Source organism: Girardinichthys multiradiatus, chromosome 12, assembly GCF_021462225.1.
Source record: "Girardinichthys multiradiatus isolate DD_20200921_A chromosome 12, DD_fGirMul_XY1, whole genome shotgun sequence".
In the NCBI taxonomy this organism is placed as follows: Eukaryota; Metazoa; Chordata; class Actinopteri; order Cyprinodontiformes; family Goodeidae; genus Girardinichthys; species Girardinichthys multiradiatus.
In genome coordinates this window covers 45,485,739-45,506,585 of record NC_061805.1, presented here as the reverse complement: position 1 = coordinate 45,506,585, position 20,847 = coordinate 45,485,739, and the positions used below count along the sequence as shown (strand labels likewise).

The following is a 20,847-nucleotide window of genomic DNA, read 5'->3' as shown; positions in this document are numbered from 1 at the left end:
ACCTTAATATTCTAAATTCCTCAATGTCTTCACATAAAAATTAATTAATAAAAATGTAATCAATTTATTTTACACATATATTGTTTGCAGATTTCTGAGCACAAGGAAATTTACTGAGCTAAGAAAAACCATTACACAACACAACTTGTCTAACTGGAAACACGTCATTGTGAAGACAAAACAATCTAAGTGTTTTTCACCATGAACACACCTGAAACACCTTTACAGGAACAGCATCGCTGCCCGATCTCCAAAGGAATCCACGTTTGCAGGAATTACACTGGAGAGAAATCGGTGAGTCCTTTTTCTGAAAGGCTTCCTAAAGACAACAGAAGATGGCTGAGGTGACTGTTTTTAAAGCTTATTTAAGCTGCCCCGTTTGTTCAAATACCTTAAAAGATCCTGTGTCTCTGAGCTGTAGCCACAACTTCTGTACAAGCTGCCTGCAGAGATTCTGGCAAGGATCTACAAACAAAACCTGTCCCGTTTGTAAAAGAAGATCCTCAAATGAAAGGCTCTCAGTAAACTACACACTGAAGGAACTTGCTGATTCTTTTGCTGGAAGCCAGGCCCCTGGACCATCTGTGGGGGTCCAAAACCAGGCCCCTGGACCATCTGTGGGAGTCCAAAGCCAGGCCTTTGGACCATCTGTGAGGGTCCAAAACCAGGCCCCTGGACCATCTGTAGGAGTCCAAAGCCAGGCCTTTGGACCATCTGTGAGGGTCCAAAACCAGGCCCCTGGACCATCTGTGGGAGTCCAAAGCCAGGCCTCTGGACCATCTGTGAGGGTCCAAAACCAGGCCCCTGGACCATCTGTGGGAGTCCAAAACCAGGCCTCTGGACCATCTGTGAGGGTCCAAAACCAGGCCCCTGGACCATCTGTGGGGGTCCAAAGCCAGGCCTCTGGACCATCTGTGAGGGTCCACAACCAGGCCCCTGGACCATCTGTGGGGGTCCAAAGCCAGGCCCCTGGACCATCTGTAGGGGTCCAAAGCCAGGTCTTTGGGCCATCTGTGGGGGTCCAAAACCAGGCCTTTGGACCATCTGTGGGGGTCCAAAGCCAGGCCCTTCGACCATCTGTGGGGGTCCAAAGCCAGGCCCTTCGACCATCTGTGGGGGTCCAAAGCCAGGTCTTTGGGCCATCTGTGGGGGTCCAAAACCAGGCCTTTGGACCATCTGTGAGGGTCCAAAGTCAGACCTTTGGACCATCTGTGGGGGTCCAAAGCAAGGCCCCCGGGGCATCTGTAAGAGTCCAAAGCCAGGCACCTGGACCATCTGTAGGGGTCCAAAGCCAGATCTTTGGACCATCTGTGGGGGTCCAAAGCCAGGCCCCCGGAGCATCTGTGAGGGTCCAAAGCCAGGCCCCTGGAGCATCTGTGGGGGTCCAAAGTCAGGCCTTTGGACCATCTGTGGGTGTTCATAGCCAGATCTTTGGACCATCTGTGGGTGTTCAAAGCCAGATCTTTGGACCATCTGTGGGGGTCCAAAGCCAGATCTTTGGACCATCTGTGGGGGTCCAAAGCCAGGCCCCCGGAGCATCTGTGAGGGTCCAAAACAATGCCTTTGGACCATCTGTGTGGGTCCAAAGCCAGGCCCCTGGAGCATCTGTGAGTTTAAAACAAGAGGAGACATTAATAGTGGTGTGTAGCAGGCATCCAGAAGATCCAAAATACTTCTGTAAAGATGAAGAGAGAGCTGTGTGTCACATGTGTGAGTTTACCCTCCACCAAAATCATCAAGTGGTTCCTATAGAGCAAACAATCAATGAGCTGAAGGTGCAGCTAAGATCTGATTTAAAGTCTCTGCAGGACAAGAAGAACTGGAACATGCAGGTAGAAAAAACATTCAGTGAAATGGCAGAACACCTTAAAATCCAGGTGTTGTCCACAGAGAGACAGATCAGAGCAGAGTTCAACAAGCTCCACCAGTTCCTGAAAGATGAAGAGGAGTCCAGACTGGCAGCTCTGAGAGAGGAAGAGGAGCAGAAGGGGAAGACTATCGGCAGAGAGATGAAGAGGATTCAGGACCAGATCGCCTCTCTGTCAGACAGTATTTTTGCTATTGAAGAAGTGCTCCACAAAAACATTATTCCATTCCTCAGCAGTTATAAAGCCACTCAGAGCAGAACCAGAGCCCAGAGCTCACTGTCAGATCCACAGCTGGTCTCAGGAGCTCTGATAGATGTGGCCAAACACCTGGGCAACCTGTCCTTCAGAGTCTGGGAGAAGATGAAGGAGAAGGTTTACTTCAGTCCTCTCATTCTGGACCCAAACACTGCACACCCAAGTCTCTATTTGTCTGATGATCTGACCAGTGTTAAATGTGGAGAGACATGGCAGCAGCTTCCTGACAATCCAGAGAGAAACATCAAGTACTCCAACGTTTTTGGTTCTGAGGGCTTCCGCTCAGGAAAACACATCTGGGAGGTGGAGGTGGGAGATCATCCTGACTGGCTCATTGGTTTGGTCAAAGAGTCATTCGACCGAAAGAGAGAAACATATGCTTCACCGAAATTTGGAGTATTATGCTTGGTGCACCGCACTGGAAAATACTCTAACGGTGCTGGTAAAGCTGTGACAGTGAAGAACAGTCTCCAGAGGATCAGAATCCAACTGGACTATGATGGAGGAGAGGTGTCCTTCTACCACTGTGAGGACAGGAGTCATCTCTGCAGTCACAACGACACTTTCACTGAAAAACTCTTCCCATACTTTTGTATTGGAAAAGCTGGTGAGGACAAAACATCTCATGTTAAAATCTGTAAAATGTCTCCTTGAGAAGCACAGAGAGTAACTAGTGTTTGAGTGGTTAAACCTCTAATATGGTAATAAAATGGATCAGGCCCAGTCGTATGCTACTTTTTGAGTTTGAGAAACAAAGGAAACAAGTAAACACAAAATATAATGACTTTGAATATTACATGCAAGAGACAAAGCATACAACCCTACAAAAAACACTTAAAACCGGAGTTAAAAACATAAAAGATCAAAACATTACAAATAAACAGGGGAATATTGGTTGACTTTTCCAATCACCTACATTTATTTAACTTTTACCAGCAACAGGCAACTTTCTATCCTTGTGTTTATTTTTAATGTCTAATACTTTTATTTATGACTTCTTAAATGTAAGATATTAACCTTTGTGTTTCTGTACTAACTTGCTATGGAGAGTTCTTCAGTTTAATGTCATAATTATATTTTCAAAAATAGTTTATGATGATTTTTTTTGCAATGCTCTGTTTATTGGTTGTGAAGATTATGTTTAAAAGTTCAAGCAGACTCAGGGATTTAGTTGTTTTGATTTATGTGGTAAGATATGTTTGTATTTTCTATTTCTGTTAATTAACTGTTCTGTGATGACTGATAATGATTTTCCTGCTCTTAAACAAAGAAAAAAATTATATTTGTCATGTTTCTTTTGGAATTCTAAAAATAGAGTTTAGTTAACAAAACATTTTCCATAGTTAGGTAAAAGATTTGACAAAAGATGGATGCAAACTAGTAATTTTTCTATTTCCATAAGACTGAAGTCACTTTACATTCATACATCTATCAGTTCCACCTGTGAATTTGTTATTTTTTACATTAACACACACACCAAAGGCAAATACAGAACAGAACTGAATCTCGTTAATAACTGCACCTGGACTTTATATTAAGACAATGTAATGTAACCAAGTATAACTACTCTGTTTTGATTGATTGGGTTCTTTTGACTGCTTGTGTTTCATTTACATGATCCCCTTCAAAATCGTGTTTTTTTCTAGGTTATGTGATTATTATTGTTGTATTATTATGTCTGAGTATATGTTGCAATGACTGATGCTTTGGTTAAAAAACTTGAACAACATAGGTTTTAATTTCACAGTTTTTTTTTTTTCTGAGACGGCCCATAAAGAATGATTATTATTTGTAAGTTATATTTTTACATCCTTATACTTAGCCCTTGTGCAAAGTCCGCGCCGCCTACTGGGGGAAAGCACACGCTACAATTTGATTCCGGTTCAATTGAGCTGCTGAGATATTTTGTGCAATAAAAGCATGAAACAAAGCTGTCAAATGTGTTTTGTTATTTTGATGTGTTTGGATATTATGGTGGATAAAACAAACAGTTATATGATGCTACTTCTGGTCCCTGATTGGTTACCTTTACATTTATGTCATGGGATTAAAGTCTATCTCCATTGAAACAGCTCCAACAAGAAGACCAGTATTATAATTACTGGTGGTTTCTTGAAGTTGTGTTGATTAAATCATAAGAATTGCAAAGTACTTTTTTTATAATCAGTGCTTTTATTGATGCTGCACTTTAAACATCGAATACAGCGTTTACATTAATTTACCAAATTTCAAACCAAGCAAATATATTTATTATTTTTTAACTTTAAAATGTATTCAATTATGGAAAAAAATAATTAATGATTTAGCTGTTAATATGGGATAGCCTTCAGCATTTTTATGTGCTTTATGTTGGACAGAAGATATTTCACAAGGAGAAGTTTTAATTTGCTTAGATTCAAGTAGTGCATGAATTAGTATACACCCTTATGCATCAAGATACAAGAGAAGATATAATGTGATTTAATTTCCAGAACAAAAAGTGAAGGATCAACGTAGTTGTTTTGGTGGATTTAGTTTGGATGGAGACAAATTGGCAGATAAATTTGCAAAGGGAGCAGTGAAGAGGAACGCTGTAGATACAAATAAAAAACATAGCAACATAGACAGAGAAAGGAAGAGGAGGTGTTATTATTGAATACAGAGGAAGGTTCAGAAGGAGCAATAGAAATAAAACAGAGCAAGATGGCATATCAAGACAGAAAATTGAGCTCTGGTGATTAATAAGCATCATGCTGGTAGTGGTGATTAGTGTGGACTAGAAGAAACAGTAGAACGTGTATTTTTATTGAAAGGAAAGACAGATAGGCTACTGTATTCACCTTTATTTTAGTCAAAGTTATTCCATATCATTAAAATAAAAAAATGAAAAAACATAAAGCTTAAAAACGTAGAAACACATGTATACATCACGCCACAACCAGGCGAAACTCACAAAACATACAGACATTGTAAACCAACTTTAGAATTAGTTATTGGGGAACCGGGTGTTCCGTTTGTGGATTGTTGAGAAAAAATCACCGGAAACCGTAGCATTTACATTTTTTATGTAAAGATGGGATGTTCAAAGGAATCGGGATTAAATTAATTTAGACGGTGGCAGAAATGCACTCAAAAGTTGCCACCGAAATAAAAAACCTAACACTCCATACCAGTTGGTGGCGGTAGTGCGCTAAACCGTTGTTTGTCAGACGTTAATAAACACCACGAAGAAAAAGAAGAAGAGAAAAATCATTGCACGGGTTATTCGCAGGTATGCCTTCAGTGTTCAAACTTCTAGTTGCAAAACAGCCAGATTTAATTTTGACAGCATTGTTTTTGCAGATTGTTCTACTTTGAATGTTTATCAGCTCAGAAACATCCAGATGTTGAGACATGCAGCTAGCATCTCATTAAAGGAGTTAGCCAAAAAACAACAGTTCCCTGCGGTAAGCATGTGTTTATGCATTCCGCATTCTCATTTATTTTTACTTTGAATATTTAGGTGTTTGTTTTTGGCGAATAGTAGGTGATTAGTCGGCTTTCCTAAAAATAGATTTTGCATTAAAATTCTGTCGACGGAACCTTAGGTTTAGAAAAAACTGCATTTTCAAAAGCACAATGGAAACATTTGGGATGAGGGGGCAGTCAGGGGTGTATTTCCAGCGGTTATTGGGCGAGAAGCGGGGAACATCCTAGGCCAGAGGTGGGCAGTCCTCGAGGGTCAGTGTCCTGCAAGTTTTAGATGTTTCTCTGCTTCAACACATCTGAAAATGTGGATTTAGTAAATGGTTTCCCAATATTATAAAATTTCTCCAGCACGGACTGAGGAAAAGAAAGCCCTCCAAACCACATTAGTGTAATATTTATTGCAGGAGAGGACAATATAAAGACGGGGACAGAGAGTTGTTAACTTAGTCATTACAAGGATTGATTTAGAAATTCAACAACAACAGGTTTTAATCTCTTTCTATTAGTTTTCTTGCACCATATATGCCAGTTTATATTTCTAAGTGGGTAAATATTACAAAAAAAAAATGTAAAGCAGACAACAGATTTTTGGATGGTGAATCAAAGCAGTCACCTATTATTTGTACCACTGTAATCTTTATTAGCTCTGATGACATATTTAAGCCTAACAATGCGTCTTATTTTATGGATTAATAAGTTGTGTATTCTTAGAGCACCCTAATTTAGAACAAGTTTTAAATGGTTGCTTTAAACCTTAAGATTCCATTTGCAAAGCCTAAATTTGTTGAAATTTATATAAAAGCCACATGACTGTTAATATCAACCTGTCATAATGTGGAATTAAATGTATGTTAAGGAATATGGGAGTTTCGACAAATATCTCAGATTTCGTGGCAGCATTTGGTTGTCCTAAAAACATTATTCCGACTTTTTTCATGTGTTGTTTAAAAGCAAATCCCCTCCAATTCCTTACTTAATATTGTAAAGATCAGCAAGGTCTAGACTGAAAAGTGAAGCAATACAAAACATTAAAAGAAAAAACAACTACTGAAAAAATCTGTATAGTTAGTATATATGGCCGTTTTAATGATTAAAATAAATATTTAAAGTTAAGTATTTCAGGGAAACCACAATATATAAAGTGGAGAATTTAAATCTGTACCTTTTTATCTTATTGTAGGTCTCATCCTTAAAGAAATAAGAGACTCCAAGCAACAAACTAGATGGTTATGGAAAACAATGGACAACTCTGCTGCAAATAAGAACCACACACAGTGTCCAACATGGTTGAACCACAGTGGCTGGCCCACAACTTCATCTCAAGGACTTTCAATGAACCTCCACACCAGCTCGCAAACTCTCGGTCTGGGTTCTACCTCTGATCAGAGACCGTTGTTCGGCCACTTGGAGACGTCCAACCAGAGCTCTATGAGCTCTATGAACAGCTTGTCCTCCAGAAACAACAGCCTCTTGAAGGCTTCCAACATGAACAGCATTTTTTCATCCAACTCAATTTTTCAAAGCTCTCCTATCACTAGTGCTTCTCATGGGATGACCTTTGTTCCGCCTTCTCCTTACACATCTTCAGGGTTGGCTGCAACAAACCAAGCGAAAACAATTCCAGCTTCAGCTCTTTCCCAACAAAACCAGGGTCCGCAGCCTTGTCGGGTCCAGAATATACCTCCTCAGGCAGCCAATTACAAACTGTTTCACAATCAGTTACCTGGTCATGGCTTATCACATGGACTTCAAGATCAGTCCTTTGGTCTTTCATCATGTGGACCAAATGTCAGCATGTCTCCAGCAACATTTGGGGGGCAAATTAATGACAATAGACACCAAAACACCTTTAAATCACCCATTTCCATGGGGCAGCATCAGTGGGGACCTTCATTTAGTGGTGGAGGTAAGTTGTGTTTTATTGTAAGTTGATTTTGTTATAAATAAATAAAAGAAAGTAGTGCAAAACTATGAATTTGAAGGAAAGTGATGGTTTTCTTGTTTTTTGTTTTTAATGTCATCAACTGCCTTCAGAACTCAGATTGCAATTATTACAAATTAGTAATTAGTTTCCAGCTGTTTGTGATTTAATCTCAATACCCAGCTTTCTTAGTTAGACTACAATGGACTGTAATTACTTAGTTCAACTTCAGTACCAGTAAAAGCAATATATTATTAGCACCTGAAAATGTGGATTAAAGCTGTTTTGTTCCAGTGACTCAGCTTCCCTAGTTAGAATTCAGTGGAATGATGAGATTATCAATTTTTCATCATTTTAGCATAAGATGCTTTATTATTAAGATTGGCTTTGAACCAATTTCTACCAGGATTATTAATTATTATTACTCCCAAGGATTGTTAATGTCATTTGATTTGTTTTTCTGTGTCTGTATCTGTGTTTATTTTCTTTGTGATTGTATTGTAATTGTTCTTCCTCATGTACAGCGCTATGAATGTCTTGTTACAGAAAAGTGCTATATAGATAAACTTAACCTTACCTCACCTCAGCTCAGTGCAAATTCTGCTTTTCAATGTGGGCCTCAGAGGTTTCTTGGAGAACATAAGTCAACAATGGTAAAGACATCTCAGGGAATGCTTTTCATAACATGAAAATATTGAAAGAGAAAAACAACCAAGAGGCTTATGGAAACTCTGGGGGAGCTGCACACAGCTCAGGTGGAAGGAATCTATTTACAGGCAAATGATTAGTGTTGCAGAACTACAAATCTGGCATTTACAGTAAATCACAATCATGTTGTAATGACGATTTCCCTTCATGAAATAATGGCTTTTAAAGGAAAAAAACACAACACAGGAATCTTAATATGGGAGTAATGTGCTCATGTCGCCTTTTACCCGTCAGAAGGGCAGCAGCGTTTTGGACTAGTTGCAGATGACGAAGAGAGTTACAGGAGTCCAGTCTCGAAGTGACAAAAGTAATAAAAGAATGAATCTCCCCTTTAATGTAAACATGGTTTGATTTTAGGGATTAACCTAAACTATTACACTGACCTGTCTATCAAATTTAAAACCAGAGGTCTGCAACTCCATTCCTCGAGTGCCGCCGTCTGGCATTGCTTGGATGCATCTCTGCTCCAACGCACCTGAATTCAATGAATAGTTTATGACCTGCAAGGCCCTTAAAGAACTTGCCAAAATGCCACGGAAGTGACTCGGCCTTTTGATTCAGGTGTGTTGGAGCAGGGATGCATCCAAACGTTGCCAGACGGCGGCACTCGAGGACTGGAGTTGCAAACCCCTGAGTTAAACACACAAACCTGACCACTCTGAAGAGCTGAAGCATCGTGCTGAGTGTTTATTTATTCACTATTAGCCACTCGAGGTGAAATGTGTGGCAGTTCATTTCATATATGTGGTCTTTAACTGGTGTTTAACGTTGTCTTTTTCTCAGGAACAGTCACCGGTGTAGATGGTCATGTCAACAAAGCGCCGTCGCAGGAGAAATGTTTTCCTTCTTCGGTAGAGATATGATCTTTGAACTTTGAACCTACTTCTGTTTATCTCTCTAGAGGTTTTACAGATTATTGCTCTAAATATAAGGTGTCATCCATTCCAAGTACAGTTCAAAGCTATGGAGCATCACTGAAGTTTTTCACATGCATGCTGTTATTTTTGTGCCTGTTTTCAGACTGAAAGCGACAAACGACGCTCTTTAATTTTAAATCAGCGTGCACAGCTGCTCAAACAACTGGAAAACATTGATAAACTTGTAAGTATGTGAAGGTCAAGTAGTGGTCATTCTTATTTTTATTATTTTGCCCCATTAATACCTTTTTTTTTCTAAAACAAATAGCAGTTTTTATATATAAAGATGATGGGTATTTTTAACTTTTATTTTTAATTTTTTCCACTTAAGCTTGAATCATTGCCTTCAGATGACAGCAATGAAGAGGAGCCTTCAAACAATGATGTTCAGGTAAGTTACCTAAACACCTTGCATGTTAAATGTCTAACTGCCTTTTAAAATGCAGGAAAAACTGCTGTATTTAGTTTTTCAGGTTATTGATCTACTGTGAAGTTCAGAGTTTAGTTACACACATTTTACATCTGGTTTTCTTGTTTGTTTTTAGTCTCCACTTGCAGAAAATTGTTCTTCGCCCTCATTCTGCGATAAACAAAGTTTGTCAGACTCACCAGGATCCCCGGGATTCCCAGGGTCACCGGGGTCACCAGCTGAGTCCAGGGTAGCTACCTTTTTATTTTCAGGCTTTGTTTATCACCTGTAAGAATGCAGATTAATCAAGATTATGACAAAGCCTTTAACTTTGGAGACATGTCCTGTGGTCTCACATAGTTGAAGTGTTTTCCTATAATGACCATCGTTATATTTGGAGGATAAAGATGGAAGCTTGCAACATCCGTCTAGACTGTGATGTACGATGGTGGTAGAATCATGGTTCGTGGGTGTTTTTGCTGCAGTAGGGACTGGCGCGCTTCAGAAAATAGACGGTATTATTAAGAAAGAACATTATGTGGAAATATTAGCCTCTTTCATAAAGTATCTCGGTCATAAACATGAAAAAACAGATCGCCTCCAAGCTGCCTCTTTTAAACCAAAAGATATCCTGCTCAGCTATGAGCTTTCAGAGATGACGCCACCAGTGTGGAACAGCTGGAGGTGTGGTGGCACCACTAGGCATAAATTCTGTTTCTGAGATCTCTCCATACCAATCCTTTCAAAACCATAATGACAGATGAACACAGTGATGTCTGTTGTTTGTTAAGGAAATTCTCCAAATAGAAATGATTTATCTCACCTTCTTGTTCTTCTGGTCAGAAATAACTTTTTAGTTATGCTTCTGCTTTTAAATCCTGTGGCTGGGTGGTCGCACAAACAATATGTCATCAATACATCAGTCGGCTAGTCCGCCTGGTTCATCGGCCTTGGAGGTGTCAAAAAGGCTCCCTTTATCACACCTTCAAATCTTTAGTGAGAAGGTCTGTTGAAACATCTCAAGACATCAGTCAGGAAGTTAGAGCGAAGACACTAATGGATCTTCCAAATGCATGATGATCCTATGCACACCTGCAGATTTGTTGCCAAGTGATTTAAGGATAAAGGAGGCGATGTTTCGGAGTGACCATCACTAAGCCCTGTTCTCAGCTGTGAGATCGAGGTGGCCAAAAATCCAGCAAACTAATGTGAGAAGCTTCGGGTAGAATGTCCAAAAGTTCTGACCCAATCAGAGAATTTAACAGGCAGTTTTACCAAATTCTAAGGAAATATATACATCTGAATTAAAAAACATGTAAAGATGCATAATGGATCTCATTCTGGCATTTAGTACATAGAAATAAATTTGGTAGTCCTATTTAAACTAAACAGGAAAAGTTTAATCTGATTTAGTGTCAAAAATAAATTAGGAAAATGTGTGAGATTATTCTTTTAATGTGATAAACGTTTTTGTAAAATTTTCGGCAATAAACAAAATTTATTTTAACATCGTTAACAGGGGCGCTAATAAGTGTGGATGGCACTGTAAGTTTTCAGGGAAACTAATGTTTGAAGTGAAATATGGCCAATTGAAAAAGAATATCCAGCATCATTATCTATTTCTTAAATTAGCAATTAATTTAAAATAATTTTCCCTTATTGTTTCAGGAAATGGATAAAAGTTGCAGTGGGTCAGAGGCTAATGCTGGCGGCGACTCTGATTATGTGCCTCAAAGTGAAGTCAGTTTTTCAGATTCCGAGTCTGAGGATCGTCCCAGTCGGAGCTGTCCATCGAGTCCCACAAATGACACGCGGAAGGAGAAGGAACAATCTGAGGATGATTTGTCAGAGGAAGAAAATGCCACTTATCCTAAAAAGACATTTGAAAATAACCAGATGTCGAAATCTGGAACGGTGGTGGTACAAACATCTAAAACAAAAGAGAAACATCGTAGCAGCAAGCTAAATTACTGTTTGTTTTGTGCAAAACCAATGACCAGAATGGCAAGGCATCTTACGAGAATCCACAGCGACAGAGTCGAGGTTGCCATTGCATTTCAGTACCCTGCGAATTCAAAGGAAAGGAAAAAGATATGGCAACAACTAATAAACGACGGAAACTTCAAACACAACAAAAACGTTTTAAAAACAGGAAACGGACAACTTGCTGTACGTTTAAGACCTAGTAATCCAAGCAAAGCAATAGATTTTGTTCATTGTATCTACTGTCATGGTCTGTTTAGAAAAAAATCAATGTTTATACATATAAAAAGATGCAAAGAAAAAGTCAAGAAAGAAGATAAACCACAGGAGGGACCGAAGCGAATCGTATCAGTATGTGCGCTTTTGACTAAAAGTTGTGAGGGTTTAAGTGAGGATTTTAAGACCCTCCTTGGCGAGATGGTCTATGACGAGGTGTCAGAAACTGTCATGGAAGACCAAATCATATTGCAGTTTGGAGAGCAGATGTTTAATGAGTATAGTCGTGATGCAAAGAAGCATGAATACATAAGACAAAACCTTCGACACGTTGCAAGACTGCTGCTCGAGGCTCAAAAGTCAACCCCTATGCAGAGTTTGGAGGATTTCTTTAACCCTGCTAACTTTAAACATGTGGTGTCTGCTGTGAAGGTGCTGGCAGGCTATGACCCAGAAAAAAAACAGTATGCCAGGGCATCACTTGCCCTCAAGCTTGGTTACCACCTTAAGAAGATCTGCGGCATTGTCGAGTGCAACGCCCGGAGCTCTGACGAGACTAAAGTGGTAGAGGCTTGCAAAATATTTCTCTCCATGTATCACAAAAAATGGACTAAGCGTGTCACTTCATGTGCGTTATCAAATATCAAAGCCATTCAGAGGAAAAAAGCTAATGAGGTGCCATCTGTTCAAGACGTGAAACGTCTGCATTATCACTTGGAAGCGGCTCACCACGCTGTTGAGAAGAAGCTTCAGGAGAACGTTTGTTTGGAAAACTTCTCAGCTCTGGCCAAGGTGGTTCTGGCCCGGACAATTCTTTTCAACAGGAGACTTCCTGGAGAGGTCGGGTCAATTTTAGTGACAGATTTCAAGTCACGGGTGCAATCAGATGTTTGCGATGACATGGACGTATCCGTCTCGAAGCTGGAAAGGAAACTGTGTGGTTTGTTCAGTAGAGTCAACATCAGAGGGAGCTGTGGGAGAAAGGTCCCCATCATTCTTAAACCCTCGCTTGAGTCATCTATAGAGCTTCTGATTAATGTTCGGGAAGCTTGCGGGATTTTCAGCAACAACCCATATGTGTTTGCCCGACAATTTGCGCTATCTCCTCATAGAGGATCGTGTTGCATTCAGATGTATGCCAAAGAGTGTGGAGCAGAAGACCCTGCAGCCCTCAGAGTGCTAAAGATCCGGAAGCATTTTACAACAGTGCTGCAGCTGCTTAACCTGGACGAAGAAGAGGTCAGACAGGTTTTAGGCCCCAGCAGTGACATCCAAATGCTGCGACAAGTCAACGACACAATGTGTGATGATACCATCATGGAGTCTGGAGGTGATCTTTTTCTTTTTGAGCTTATTCACAAGTGTGACTGTCTTAAGTTATGAGGTTGACAGGTGACCTTCTTATAACCCAGGGTTAAATTAGAAAGATATGATTTAATTTCTGCATATGTGAAGGTTTTCATTGTTGAAACTGCTTAAAAGAACAGGATTTAAGACTGATAAAGTCTGAGTGCCTTGTTGCTGAAAAGCGCTATATAAATAAACTTGACTAATGTCCAGTCCATGGCAGCTACAGCTCACCAGATTTCTGACCCTAAAGGTCTGACCTTGTTGTAAGTAGTTTAGATAGTTTGAAAATATGAACATTTTCTAATGTAAAAGTAAAAAAAATCATTTTAGCAGATTCTGAGCTCTTTTTGCTAGAAGCTGGAGAAGCAGAAATCTGGACTGAATCTAATAAATAAAAAAAATTATTGACAGTTTATTTAAGAAACATGCATTAAAAAAAATAACAGACTGCAGAAATTTGATTAAATTCCTTTAAAGTATCATATACTCCTAATTAACTGAGTCAGGATGTATTAAACATGAATTTGTGTTTTTGGGAACTAGAAAGATTTCTAAGAAATCTTTTTGTATTTTTTTATTTCAGGACCACTTCAATTTTATCAGCAGCGCAGAGGAGCGACTGGCTGCAGTACGGCTGACGCAGTGAAGAAATTGAGGAGAGAAGGTACTTACAATAATTAGATACAACTTTATCATTTTCTTTGTGTTGAAGTGGTAAAGCCTCCCAGCTATCAGATGTCCTATAATTTTAATTAGCTCCATAAAAATATAAATATAAAAAGTTAGGAACAATTGCAGTAAGAACATTTTTTTATATTCAACAATAACTCCTTACCAGCTCTTGGTGCCAACCCCATCTCATATTTTTGCAGCAGAGAATCAGTAATACATTTTCGTTTACGGTAATGAAAGTGGGCCAAGTGAAGACCTCCCCAACAGGCACTCATCAAATCTGCAAACGATGCATGTTTTAGCATATATGCAACTATTTGCATAAAATAATTAAACCTCAGCGGTTAAAATCAGTTCATACTATAGAGTTGCCATATGTTTGCAAGATTTAATAATTGTATTTCTGTAATTCTCAGCAGTAGTCATCATACATACATATAATCTTCTGAGTTTTCATCTTGTTCTCCTTTGATACAATACGATATAGTGTTGCTCTTGAAGATGCGTTGGATATATTCACCTCTACTAATTCTGGTTCGTAACCATAGCGACAGCACCTTGCTGCTAACTGATGCTGCACAGCACGGCTTCGACATTGTTCTGCTTTCTGGTGATCTTTGCTAAAAAAAAAAAAATACCCACAGCTGAAGTCCAGTGTTCTGTGTTGTTTGGGTGTATTTCAGCATAATTTGCCTTTTATGGAAAGAATTTATGGACGTCAAATGTTCCAAACACCTGGCTGTTCCCAATGTGTATTTTGCGTTGAGTCAACTTCAGGATTAAGTAATCGGGTGTATTGTATGTAGATATCAATTAGTACTGGAATGTAATTAGAGCCACGTGTTGCATTTTAAATGACCTTATGCCATTATTCTTTTTGTAGTACTTCTCTATAAACCATACAGGCTGTATTGTCTGTCCGCATTAGAGTGCCATACATAATTAGGTATTATTTATTTTAATGTCTTGACGTTTAGCAAACATTTACAGTTAAATGGGAGTTTAAGGGAGCCGCCACATTGAATCAAATCATCAGCTTGATGCAACCCTTCATGCTAAGGGTGAAAGTGGAGAGAAACAGGAAGTCACCTCCAGCAGCCACCTGTCTCTAGAGAAAGATGCAATGATGCAGTAAGCTCAGAATACCTTACAGGAATTAGTTGCATTAATGGAAAATGTTAACATTAATTGGACTGAGCTCACAGCATGCAGTTCTCAGCAGTTAAGGCCTTTACTAACAGAACTAATCAATGATTACCTATAAGCTGTAACAACCAGGAAAGTTTTCAGCCAGGTTTTAAATCTAGATCCTGTGTCTGTTGGACAGTTGAAAACTGGAAGCTGGTTCCACAAGAGAGGATCCTCATGAGCTCCTGCTTTCTCAGAAACCACCACACCTTCAAATGACTTTACCTTAAGGAATGACAGCCATCTTAATACTGCATTGTTTTTCTTTTACAGCACTGCACAGCAAAGCCAAACTTCCATGGAACAAAGCAGAGATTCATGCCATAGAAAAACACTTGATGAGTTTCATCAAGAAGCACAAAATCCCTCAAAAAGACGACTGTGTTCGCTGCCTTGAGGCCGAGCCGCATGCACTGAGGAAACGTTCGTGGAAAGGTGTGAAGGACTACGTCAGAAACCGGATCACAACTCTGCAAAGACAAGCCGACTCTTCCAAAGGACCATCAAAAAGCAGTATCAGAACCAGCAAAGATAAACCACAGCAGAGTTCTGGTAAGACTTACATATGTATTATATCAGTCTTCCATTGAAAGAAATGGTGATTAAAAATCAAATATGGTACATTTTAGGAAACGTCTTAGGGTTTTATATTTCTTACAGCAACGTTGCAGCTTTCGGATGGAGAGAAGGAAGCCAGAGAGAATCCCAGTTCTGGTCCCACTTCATGTCCCAGTTCATCTTCTGTTCCTTCTAGGTCTCAGAAAGAAAAAGGTAACCGTTTATGTTGATGACTGGAAGTCTCACTATTTAGTTGACATGTAAGAGGTTTTTTATTTTAATTTCCATTTTATTTAACATGTACAAATTCTTCTAAAACACAAGAGGATAACAAGAAAAATCAAGCAAGTTAATATTTGTTTCTCACCACTCTCAGACTTGCGCCACAAAACCAAGCCTAAATGGGCCGAGTCAGAGGTTGGTGCCGTTGAAAAGCATCTGATGCATTTTATTGAAGAGCACAAGCTGCCCCAGAAAGAAGACTGTGTCCGGTGCCTCGAAGCGGAGCCGCATGCGCTGAGGAACCGTTCCTGGAAAGTTGTAAAGGATTACGTCAGGAACAGGATCACAGCTCTGCAAAGACAGAGTGGCTTTTCCAAAGATTCATCAAACACCAAGAGCAAGCCCAGGCAGGAGAAATCACAGAGCTCTGGTAACCACTTAATGTGTAATTTCAAACTTTCAGCGACACAAATCTAGGACTCTTAGGCTAACTGTTCATTCTTGGTAATATTAACTTTATTTTTTTGTTTTTGTCTTTGTTTTACCAGATAGTTTCCAGTCTCCAAATGGAGAACAAGCTGCCCCCGAGCTTCAAAATGTGGTCTCCAGCTGCATGTTTAGTTCTTCAAATCTTTTTCAACCTCAAACTTATGGAGTAACTACAAGCTGCAGCATGAGCACTCCTCCTAAGTCTGGCAGATCAAAACAAAAAGGTATTTATATAGTGGGCAATAAATCTTTCCGGTTGACATTTAAAGTCTGATCTTTCTCTGTGCTTTGATTCATATTTGCTACAGTAATGAGCCACTAATAACATGAAGTTACTTGGCTGTGCTTTTTAGAGCAACAGGCTATCTTACCCAAATATTCAGACGATCATTTAACATGATTAAAAAAGGACTGCAGCATCCCAAAGCACTATATACTCACTGGCCATTTTATTAGGGACACTTTGATAGTACCGGATTGGACCCTCTTTGCCTATAGAATTACCTGGAGTGCTATATGGCACAGGTTCAATAAAACGTTCAGAAACGTTTTGATATTTTGCTCCACATTGGCATTATAACATCAGGCCGTTGCTGATTATGTTGTCTGCACATCCACGATGAGTATGTTCAAGAAACCAGTTTGACTTTATTTGTGCTTTGTGACGTGGTTTATCCTGCTAGATGTAGCCTTCTCAAGATGGAAACACTGATCATAAAGGGATGCACAGGTAGGCTGCTGGCATTTCAGTCATGCTCAGTTGATACTAAGGGGCCCGAAGTCTGCCAAAAATATGCCCCCCACACCATAATGCAACCACCACCAGCCTTAACCGTTGATACAATGCAGGAGAGATTAATGCTTTCCAGACTCACCAAATTATGACCCTCCCTTCTGAATGTTCCAGCTGCAATCGAGACCAGCCGATGTTTTTCCAAGCCCTTATTGCTCAAGTTTGATGAGTCTTTTTGAGTTATGGCTGCAGTTTCCAGTTCTTAGTGGATCGAAGTGGTACCTGGTGTGCTGCTGTAGCCCATCTATATCAAGGTTCAGCATGCTGTACATTAAGAGGTGATGTTGTGCACATTTGAGTTACTCTTGCATTTCTTTCATCTTGAACCATTCTGCCTCTTCTCTGACATCGACAAGGCGTCTTTATCCACATTTCTTTTAAATCCGAGTGGATCATCAGTGTCTGAAATCCTACTGACAACCATGCCATGTTAGAAGTCGCCTAAATCTCCTTTCTTGGTCCATCTGATGCTCACTTTGAACTTCAGCAAGTCATCTTCATCATGTCTAGATGCCTGCTTGCATTAAGTTGCTTCCATGAGATTGATGGAGTCTGTGGTAACAAGTTCACAGCATTAAAAAAAGCTTAGAAAAAAAAAATCTTTATTGTGTAATTTTCTTTACTAAGGTCACAAAATAAGATTTTAAAAACACAATAAACTTCAAGATTTAAGATCTAATTAAAAAGATTGAAGTCTGTGTTTAATAACAATTATTTTAGAACTCATTTCTTTTAACTTTGTTGTATTTAGCCCCTGCAGGTTTGCTTACGAAATCCAAGCATACGTGGAACGAAGCAGAGGTCCAAGCCGTGGAAAAACACCTGATGGGTTTCATCACAAAGCAAAAACTGCCTCAGAAAGATGACTGTGTTCGGTGCCTCGACGCCGAGCCACATGCTCTGAGGAACCGATCTTGGAAGGGTGTGAAGGACTATGTCAGGAACAGAATCACTACTCTACAAAGACACAGTGGCTTTTCAAAGCCTGCTTCAAAAAGCAACAGATCCAGGCAGGACAAACCGAAGCAGAGTTCTGGACGTTACCACCAGTTGTAGGTGTACCTGGGTGTCCAAAACTATGCCTGGAAGTTTGTCTCCATGATCCATTCTTGCTGACTTATATAGGTACTTTTGTTGCATTTGTATATTCTGTATCTAATTAACCTCAACTTGTTTAATAACTCCCTTATTTAGGACAGCTGCAAAAAAAATCGGATAATTGTTTTCGGGGTTTCCAAACCCAGTCCTCGATAGCTTCTCCTGCAACTTTCAGATTCATCTCTGCTCTAACACACCTGAATCAAATGGCTGTATGACCTCTTCAGCTTGCCATCCAGTTCTGCCATGTGTGCATCAGCGAGTAAAGTCATCTGCTCCGATTTCTGCAGAGGCCTGGTACCGAGTCATTCATTAGACTCGGATGTGTTGCTCTAAAGGTCGCAGGACTTCTTGAGGACTGGAGTTGGATACCTCTGGTTTAAACGTGTTTTTGTTTCTTTACTAGATACCTGCAGATGTTTGATCACTGTATTTTTATTTTTTTTTAGCATTTTGTATTAAATTAAAGCTTTTATAAAAAAAGATTATGTGAATATATTCTGTATGTACATTTTGTTTTTTTAAGTTTCTCATGTATGGCACAGTGAGGTTGTCCTGTTTGACCATGTAACATTGTGGGTTTTTTTTTTTATTTTGTTAGAATTTACTTACGAAACCCAGATTCAATAATAATGTAAAAGTTTGTGAACTCAAAGAAGAGTCATTATTCCAGAAATGACCTGAAAGCACATTGTCTTGTATTGATCCCTGTGACCCAGGTCACTTGGGTACCTGTGTTGAAGAGGAAATGTGCTGTTAGTGGGTATGTATTTTTTTGCATTAAACATGCAAATACGTTTTCACCAATATATATGTAGTGTTTTTTTGTTTTTTTTTTAAACATAGAATAAAATAATGCAGGTATCAAAAACGAAGTCAGATTTTTATTTAAAATGTCCTGGGATTTAAGTATTCAACCAAAGGAATCTTTAAATCCTGCAGGGTACTTTTTGGTTTTAATTATTTTTTTTCTTGAGGTTAAATTGTTGGAATCCTATAATGACCATTTGTGAAATAAATATCCACATACCAACTACAAGTAACTGAACAATTTGGGGGTTTTTTCTTCCAAAATTATGTAAGAAAGTAGCAGAGGCTAAAAATGATCTTGAGTAGGGTTGAGCAATATGGACTTTTTAATTTTTTTTAATATTATTAAAAACTGGCTCCTTTGGGATTTTTGACACTAAACTGCACACAGTGACTGCATTTAATCATATTTTCAAATGTATTGATATAAATGGATGCTCTCATAGAACAAACTGTGGAGAAAACTGTAGTAGTAACAAAACAGTCAGTTTTGGGTTTTTTTTCCTCAGTTTTCAAACATTAATTGGAATTTATCGTTGCAATAATTCACAATTCTTGTACAACGAACATTACGATAAATGCTCACCCCTAGTCTTAAGCCCAAAACGTTGTTTCAAGGTTGCATACTATACCGGTCCTTCTCAAAATATTAGCATATTGTGATAAAGTTCATTATTTTCCATGATGAAAATTTAACATTCATATATTTTAGATTCATTGCACACTAACTGAAATATTTCAGGTCTTTTATTGTCTTAATACAGATGATTTTGGCATACAGCTCATGAAAACCCAAAATTCCTATCACAAAATTAGCATATTTCATCCGACCAATAAAATAAAAGTGTTTTTAATACAAAAAACGTCAACCTTCAAATAATCATGTACAGTTATGCACTCAATACTTGGTCGGGAATCCTTTTGCAGAAATGACTGCTTCAATGCGGCGTGGCATGGAGGCAATCAGCCTGTGGCACTGCTGAGGTCTTATGGAGGCCCAGGATGCTTCGATAGCGGCCTTTAGCTCATCCAAAGTGTTGGGTCTTGAGTCTCTCAACGTTCTCTTCACAATATCCCACAGATTCTCTATGGGGTTCAGGTCAGGAGAGTTGGCAGGCCAATTGAGCACAGTGATACCATGGTCAGTAAACCATTTACCAGTGGTTTTGGCACTGTGAGCAGGTGCCAGGTCATGCTGAAAAATGAAATCTTCATCTCCATAAAGCTTTTCAGCAGATGGAAGCATGAAGTGCTCCAAAATCTCCTGATAGCTAGCTGCATTGACCCTGCCCTTGATAAAACACAGTGGACCAACACCAGCAGCTGACACGGCACCCCAGACCATCACTGACTGTGGGTACTTGACACTGGACTTCTGGCATTTTGGCATTTCCTTCTCCCCAGTCTTCCTCCAGACTCTGGCACCTTGATTACCAAATGACATGCAGAATTTGCTTTCATCCGAAAAAAGTACTTTGGACCACTGAGCAACAGTCCAGTGCTGCTTCTCTGTAGCCCAGGTCAGGCGCGTCTGCCGCTGTTTCTGGTTCAAAAGTGGCTTGACCTGGGGAATGCGGCACCTGTAGCCCATTTCCTGCACACACCTGTGCACGGTGGCTCTGGATGTTTCTACTCCAGACTCAGTCCACTGCTTCCGCAGGTCCCCCAAGGTCTGGAATCGGCCCTTCTCCACAATCTTCCTCAGGGTCCGGTCACCTCTTATCGTTGTGCAGCGTTTTCTGCCACACTTTTTCCTTCCCACAGACTTCCCACTGAGATGCCTTAATACAGCACTCTGGGAACAGCCTATTCATTCAGAAATTTCTTTCTGTGTCTTACCCTCTTGCTTGAGGGTGTCAATAGTGGCCTTCTGGACAGCAGTCAGGTCGGCAGTCTTACCCATGATTGGGGTTTTGAGTGATGAACCAGGCTGGGAGTTTTAA

The 20,847-nt window shown here is 39.7% G+C and overlaps 2 protein-coding genes across 2 annotated transcripts; both read left to right on the top strand.

Annotated features, from left to right (window-relative positions):
- Positions 1-227: 227 nt before the first annotated feature.
- On the top strand, positions 228-4,062 carry LOC124878207 (nuclear factor 7, brain-like). Its single transcript, XM_047382050.1, has one exon. It carries the CDS (start codon positions 336-338, stop codon positions 2,775-2,777), a length of 2,442 nt encoding a protein of 813 aa, XP_047238006.1. The 5' UTR covers positions 228-335; the 3' UTR covers positions 2,778-4,062.
- A 1,261-nt stretch (positions 4,063-5,323) lies between these two features.
- On the top strand, positions 5,324-19,133 carry LOC124878559. The gene is made up of 13 exons (XM_047382561.1): positions 5,324-5,373; positions 6,751-7,476; positions 8,983-9,050; positions 9,220-9,300; positions 9,448-9,507; positions 9,662-9,775; positions 11,194-13,054; positions 13,658-13,738; positions 15,208-15,486; positions 15,595-15,705; positions 15,869-16,144; positions 16,263-16,427; positions 17,748-19,133. Exons 2-13 carry the CDS (start codon positions 6,810-6,812, stop codon positions 18,050-18,052), a joined length of 4,068 nt encoding a protein of 1,355 aa, XP_047238517.1. The 5' UTR covers positions 5,324-5,373; positions 6,751-6,809; the 3' UTR covers positions 18,053-19,133.
- Positions 19,134-20,847: the final 1,714 nt, after the last annotated feature.